General features: G+C 46.2%; 1 protein-coding gene across 7 annotated transcripts in view; it reads right to left on the minus strand.

The window, feature by feature from the left end:
- Window positions 1–7266, minus strand: part of LOC123755372 (ras GTPase-activating protein raskol) — a 378842-nt gene that overhangs the window by 49887 nt on the left and 321689 nt on the right. For all 7 annotated transcript variants that reach the window (XR_011229178.1, XM_069327648.1, XM_069327644.1 and 4 more), the window contains one exon: window positions 4464–4561. Coding sequence is in view for 4 of the 7 variants with exons in the window: in XM_069327644.1 (XP_069183745.1) it covers window positions 4464–4561 (98 nt within the window). In the remaining 3 variants the exon portion in view is untranslated. The remainder of the gene's footprint in view (window positions 1–4463; window positions 4562–7266) is intronic.

The following is a 7266-nucleotide window of genomic DNA, read 5'->3' on the forward strand; positions in this document are numbered from 1 at the left end:
GAATGGTCGAACAAATGGTTGTTAGAGTTTAACCCAACCAAATGTAATGTAATGAAGATAGGTGTAGGGAGCAGGAGGCCAGATACAAGGTATCATCTGGGAGAGGAAATTCTTCACGAGTCAGAGAAGGAAAAAGACTTGGGGGTTGATATCACGCCAGACCTGTCTCCTGCAGCACATATCAAGCGGATAACATCAGCGGCATATGCCAGGCTGGCCAACATACGAACGGCATTCAGAAACTTGTGTAAAGAATCATTCAGAACTTTGTATACCACATATGTCAGGCCAATCCTGGAGTATGCAGCCCCAGCATGGAGTCCATATCTAGTCAAGGATAAGACTAAACTGGAAAAGGTTCAAAGGTTTGCCACCAGACTAGTACCCGAGCTGAGAGGTATGAGCTACGAGGAGAGACTACGGGAATTAAACCTCACTTCGCTGGAAGACAGAAGAGTTAGGGGGGACATGATCACCACATTCAAGATTCTGAAGGGGATTGATAGGGTAGATAAAGACAGTCTATTTAACACAAGGGGAACACGCACAAGGGGACACAGGTGGAAACTGAGTGCCCAAATGAGCCACAGAGATATTAGAAAGAACTTTTTTAGTGTCAGAGTGGTTGACAAATGGAATGCATTAGGGGGTGATGTGGTGGAGGCTCACTCCATACACAGTTTCAAGTGTAGATATGACAGAGCCCGATAGGCTCAGGAATCTGTACACCTGTTGATTGACGGTTGAGAGGCGGGACCAAAGAGCCAGAGCTCAACCCCCGCAAACACAACTAGGTGAGTAGGTGAGTACACACACACACACACACACACACACACACACACACACACACACACACACACACACACACACACACACACACACACACACACACACACATGAGGGGCCTGGTAGCCTGGTGAATAGCGCGCAGGACTCGTAATTCTGTGGCGCGGGTTCGATTCCCGCACGAGGCAGAAACAAATGGGCAAAGTTTCTTTCACCCTGAATGCCCCTGTTACCTAGCAGTAAATAGGTACCTCTGTCAGCTGTCACGGGCTGCTTCCTGGGGTGTGTGTGTGTGGTGTGGAAAAAAAGTAGTTAGTAAACAGTTGATTGACAGTTGAGAGGCGGGCCGAAAGAGCAAAGCTCAACCCCCGCAAACACAACTAGGTGAACACACACACACACACACACACACACACACACACACACACACACACACACACACACACACACACACACACACACACACACATACACACACACACACACACACACACACACACACACACACACACACATACACACACACACACACACACACACACACACACACACACACACACACACACACACACACACATACATACACACACACACACACACACACACACACACACACACACACACACACACACACACACACAGTCGACAGTATAAGGTTAAGCTCAGAAAGCTCCTCCAGTGAAAGGTGTGAATTTCCGACACAAGTAAGTGTCGGAAGCAACGTTTCGTCCTGTATGTGTCCTGGGTGACAGTGTATGTGTCCTGGGTGACAGTGTATGTGTCCTGGGTGACAGTGTATGTGTCCTGGGTGACAGTGTATGTGTGTCCTGGGGGTGACAGTGTATGTGTGTCCTGGGGGTGACAGTGTATGTGTCCTGGGGGTGGCAGTGTATGTGTCCTGGGTGACAGTGTATGTGTCCTGGGTGACAGTGTATGTGTCCTGGGTGACAGTGTATGTGTCCTGGGTGACAGTGTATGTGTCCTGGGGGTGACAGTGTATGTGTCCTGGGTGACAGTGTATGTGTCCTGGGGGTGACAGTGTATGTGCCCTGGGGTGACAGTGTATGTGTCCTGGGTGACAGTGTATGTGTGTCCTGGGGGTGGCAGTGTATGTGTCCTGGGGGTGACAGTGTATGTGTCCTGGGGGTGACAGTGTATGAGTCCTGGGGGTGACAGTGTATGTGTCCTGGGGGTGACAGTGTATGTGTGTCCTGGGGGTGACAGTGTATGTGTCCTGGGGGTGACAGTGTATATTTAGCCAGCTATGCGGTTACAACCTCACGCAAAGTGAAACTTACAGGTATTTACTGACCTTTTAGCATAATATAACTACCTAGGGAAGCGTGCGTGCGTGCGTGCGTGTGTGTGTGTGTGTGTGTGTGTGTGTGTGTGTGTGTGTGTGTGTGTGTGTGTGTGTGTGTGTGTGTGCGTGCGTGTGTGTATGAGAGATATAAAATAATAACAAAAGTTAAAAGTATATACATTTTATAATATGTATATACTTTTTAAGATTTGGTTTGAGAGGTTAAAAGGTACAGCCACCTGGGTGTGTCCCTGTGTAGATTACACCCAGCTGGTGCCTGATCTATCTATCAGCTGCACATTAGAACAGTTAGTGGCACTAACTTAAAACAGATAGACACAAGTTAGTGATACCGACTCGGGAGACAATCTAAGCTCGAAAAGCGACAGGGAATAAGCCTGTCTGCCTCTTAAAAACAAAAACAAAATTCTATTGTATTTTACTCCTAATGTATCGATTAGTCTTTTAATGTATCAATCAGTCGATTAAGGCAGTGTCTGGGATGCTCCCGGACGCAGGTTCGAATCCTTGTCACGGCCCTTGTGGATTTGTTCATTAGTCTTACGTATGTCTTGCGTTAATTCCAGTCAATAAATGTGCCTGATAACCGGATTTGTTTAGGCTCTTTATGCTTGCAGCTTGATACAGGAATTCGTCGTTTTCTTTTAAGAATTCGTCGTTTTCTTTTAAGAATTCGTCGTTTTCTTTTAAGAATTCGTCCTTTTCTTTTAAGAATTCGTCCTTTTCTTTTAAGAATTCGTCCTTTTCTTTTAAGAATTCGTCCTTTTCTTTTAAGAATTCGTCCTTTTCTTTTAAGAATTCGTCCTTTTCTTTTAAGAATTCGTCCTTTTCTTTTAAGAATTCGTCCTTTTCTTTTAAGAATTCGTCCTTTTCTTTTAAGAATTCGTCCTTTTCTTTTAAGAATTCGTCCTTTTCTTTTAAGAATTCGTCCTTTTCTTTTAAGAATTCGTCCTTTTCTTTTAAGAATTCGTCCTTTTCTTTTAAGAATTCGTCATTTTCTTTTAAGAATTCGTCGTTTTCTTGTAAGAATTCGTCGTTTTCTTTTTAAAGATATTATAGTGCTTGTGGAAGATTAGCCTCAAAGTGAGGAGTCTTTACCTTGCCTTGGTGATTTCTTAGGTGTTTCCTGCACCCTAAGTTCACAAATTCGAGCGTGCACATTCATAGCTATTCCCGCTTCGTGTGTTCCAGGTGCCTGTTGTGTCAGGTGAGCCGCAGTATAGCTGCAAGCCTTCAAGCCAACCACAGTTGTTCAATTGGAGTAAAAAAAAAATTATATTCGTTCTTTACACATATTTAATTTTGGGAACATTAGAGTCATGTCTTCACCTCGGCTGTATCTTAGATGTCTGTACCTGGACAACATCTTGAAATCTTGAGGTTAACTTGAGATGATTTCGGGGCTTAGCGTCCCCGCGGCCCGGTCCTCGACCAGGCCTCCACCCCCAGGAAGCAGCCCGTGACAGCTGGCTAACACCCAGGTACCTATTTTACAGCTAGGTAACAGGGGTATAGGGTGAAAGAAACTGTGCCCATTTGTTTCCGCCTCCGCCGGGGATCGAACCCGGAACCCTTAGGACTACGAATACCGAGCGCTGTCCACTCAGCCGTCATTAACCAATTTATGAGCTCTGAAGCCAAGCTCGTAAACTGTTTAATAACTGTTAACAAGACCGTTAGGACTGAGGAAAGATATAGAGGTTTCGTCAGCGGGTGTGGGAAAGGGGGTTTTTAGTATTTGAAAGATATGGTGACTATTGCTCTGAAAACAGGAAAATATTCAAAAGGGATACTCATAAAATACTCACAAACACAAGGGGACAATACTCACAAGGGGACAATACTCACAAGGGGACAATACTCACAAACACAAGGGGACAATACTCACAAACACAAGGGGACAATACTCACAAACACAAGGGGACAATACTCACAAACACAAGGGGACAATACTCACAAACACAAGGGGACAATACTCACAAACACAAGGGGACAATACTCACAAACACAAGGGGACAATACTCACAAACACAAGGGGACAATACTCACAAACACAAGGGGACAATACTCACAAACACAAGGGGACAATACTCACAAACACAAGGGGACAATACTCACAAGGGGACAATACTCACAAGGGGACAATACTCACAAGGGGACAATACTCACAAGGGGACAATACTCACAAACACAAGGGGACAATACTCACAAACACAAGGGGGCAATACTCACAAGGGGACAATACTCACAAACACAAGGGGTGTTGTTGTTAAAGATTTGCTACCTGGAACAAAGTTGCAAGTAGCACGGGCTATGGTGAGCCCGTAGAAAAACACAAGGGGACAATACTCACAAACTTGGAAGGAGTAGAGTCGGCTGACCGTGACGCTGCCAGTTGTGGTGAAGACGGTGCGGAGCCTCTTCCTGCATGTTGCACACCTGCCACCACACCTGCAACACAACCACACCTGTTATGATCTCCACACACCTGCAACACAACCACCCCTGCAACGTAACCACGACTGTTATGGCCACCACACACCTGTATTCTGTCGTCATTTATACCTGTATTACATCTGTAACCCCTTCCCCAACACTGTATCCTACATCTGTAGCTTTACCACACACTCCCTGTATATATATTTTTTCCAACCCGTTCTCAGACTAAGGCCATTCCATTCAGTGGTCGACCCCAAGGACGCATTCATAAAGTTTAACAAGCTGTTCATTCAAATCAGGAATTTTCTCAAATATAAATTAATATTGTTATACATTAGCATACTGTGCATATTTAGGCACTGGTTAGGTGTTTAGGATCTGTTGGCGATTATTTGTAGTACGTGGGTGAAGCATTTACAGCGTTGTGGCTCGAACAAAAGTCATTGCTTTCCTCTTCCAGCTCATCCCCATATGTTCATAGTGATTTATAACTCTCTCTCTCTCTCTCTCTCTCTCTCTCTCTCTCTCTCTCTCTCTCTCTCTCTCTCTCTCTCTCTCTCTCTCTCTCTCTCTCTCTCTCTCTCTCTCTCTTTCTCTCTCTCTCTCTCTCTCTCTCTCTCTCTCTCTCTCTCTCTCTCTCTCTCTCTCTCTCTCTCTCTCTCTCTCTCTCTCTGTCTCTCTGTCTCTCTCTCTCTCTCTCTCTCTCTCTCTCTCTCTCTCTCTCTCTCTCTCTCTCTCTCTCTCTCTCTCTCTCTCTCTCACATTAGCACGGGTGATGCATGGGCGAGTCATGACTACCACGGGAGTGCTCTTCCCTCCAACACAAACGTTGTCCAGCAGCAGGGTCTCCACACCCTGCAGGCGGGATCTGGCTGCAGCTTGCACAACACAAGCTGGTGTGGCTGGACCATTTGTAAAGCTAATGGTTCCGGTTAGAAATTGGGCCTCACTTCTGATAGCTCTGGAACGCTCGGAAAGGTCTTAACTGGAAGGTTTGGAAACGTCGAAGAGGTCTAACTGGAACGTCGAAGAGGTCTAACTGGAACGTCGAAGAGGTCTAACTGGAACGTTTGGAAACCTCGAAGAGGTCTAACTGGATGGTCTGGAAACCTCGAAGAGGTCTAACTGGATGGTCTGGAAACCTCGAAGAGGTCTAACTGGAAGGGTTGGAAACCTCAAAGAGGTCTAACTGGAACGTTTGGAAACGTCGAAGAGGTCTAACTGGAACGTCGAAGAGGTCTAACTAGAACGTTTGGAAACCTCGAAGAGGTCTAACTGGATGGTCTGGAAACCTCGAAGAGGTCTAACTGGAACGTTTGGGAAACGTCGAAGAGGTCTAACTGGAACGTCGAAGAGGTCTAACTAGAACGTTTGGAAACCTCGAAGAGGTCTAACTGGATGGTTTGGAAACCTCGAAGAGGTCTAACTGGAACGTTTGGAAACGTCGAAGAGGTCTAACTGGAAGGGTTGGAAACCTCAAAGAGGTCTAACTGGAACGTTTGGAAACGTCGAACAGGTCTAACTGAAACGTTTGGAAACGTCGAAGAGGTGTAACTGGAACGTTTGCAAACCTCAAAGAGGTCTATCTGGAACGTTAGGAAGCCTCAGCTTAATCTTAATGAAACGTTTGCAAATTTTACAGGTCTGACTGCAACATTTTTGCAGCTTTCAACGTTTGCACTCGACACGTTCCCTTGGTCAATATCTCCTGGTTCTCAGGTCAAAGGTAACGAAGGAGGAGGAGGGGTCAGACTTGGCTCCTTGAGAGTTTACTGTGTGGGAACAAGATCCCCTGAAGACCTCTTGTTGTGGCCAGGTTTACCATTATAGAGATGGAGAGAGAGGGAAGAACAAGGAAGGGAGAAGGGGAAGAGAATGGGAAAGGGAAGAAGGGATAAGACAGAGAACGAGAACAAGCAAGAGCGTGCGAAGTAGCTCTTAAGAATGCGGAAAAAAGCAAGCATAAATAGGAAGCTGTGTTGACCAGACCACACACTAGAAGGTGAAGGGACGACGACGTTTCGGTCCGTCCTGGACCATTCTCAAGTCGATTCTTGAAGCTGTGGAAAGGGGGGGGGTCTTGTTGTAAGAAGTAAGTATGTCTGGAACATATTGTTACGCGCATACCAGGTGCTACTACACTGAGTGGTGGCACCCGGTAGCCAATCACCGCTATCACTTTACCGCCAGAGCGCACAACCGCTCCGGTAGAGATATATTGACTTGCGGTGAGCGAAGCTTTAGCGCAAGTCTCCGCTTATTGCCCCGTGCCGCCTTGAAGGCCCCGGCCAACACCTCCGAGAAAGGGGAGGCTTTACTGGCCTATAATTGGAGTTCTGTCCCTGATAGAGGAATCTATTGGGGCTGGCATTTGGTAAAGGATGTATTTTCTCTGAAGGGTGTTTGGATAGCATGTTGTAGTGTGGCTCCTCTTGTGCTAGGATTAAGGTATGGCTCTACTGGCCTCTTGTGGTAGGATTAAGGTATGGCTCTACTGGCCTCTTGTGCTAGGATTAAGGTATGGCTCTATTGGCCTCTTGTGCTAGGATTAAGGTATGGCTCTATTGGCCTCTTGTGGTAGGATTAAGGTATGGCTCTATTGGCCTCTTGTGCTAGGATTAAGGTATGGCTCTATTGGCCTCTTGTGCTAGGATTAAGGTATGGCTCTATTGGCCTCTTGTGCTAGGATTAAGGTATGGCTCTATTGGCCTCTTGTG

The sequence above is a fragment of the Procambarus clarkii genome, chromosome 20 (genome assembly GCF_040958095.1).
Source record: "Procambarus clarkii isolate CNS0578487 chromosome 20, FALCON_Pclarkii_2.0, whole genome shotgun sequence".
Classification (NCBI taxonomy): Eukaryota; Metazoa; Arthropoda; class Malacostraca; order Decapoda; family Cambaridae; genus Procambarus; species Procambarus clarkii.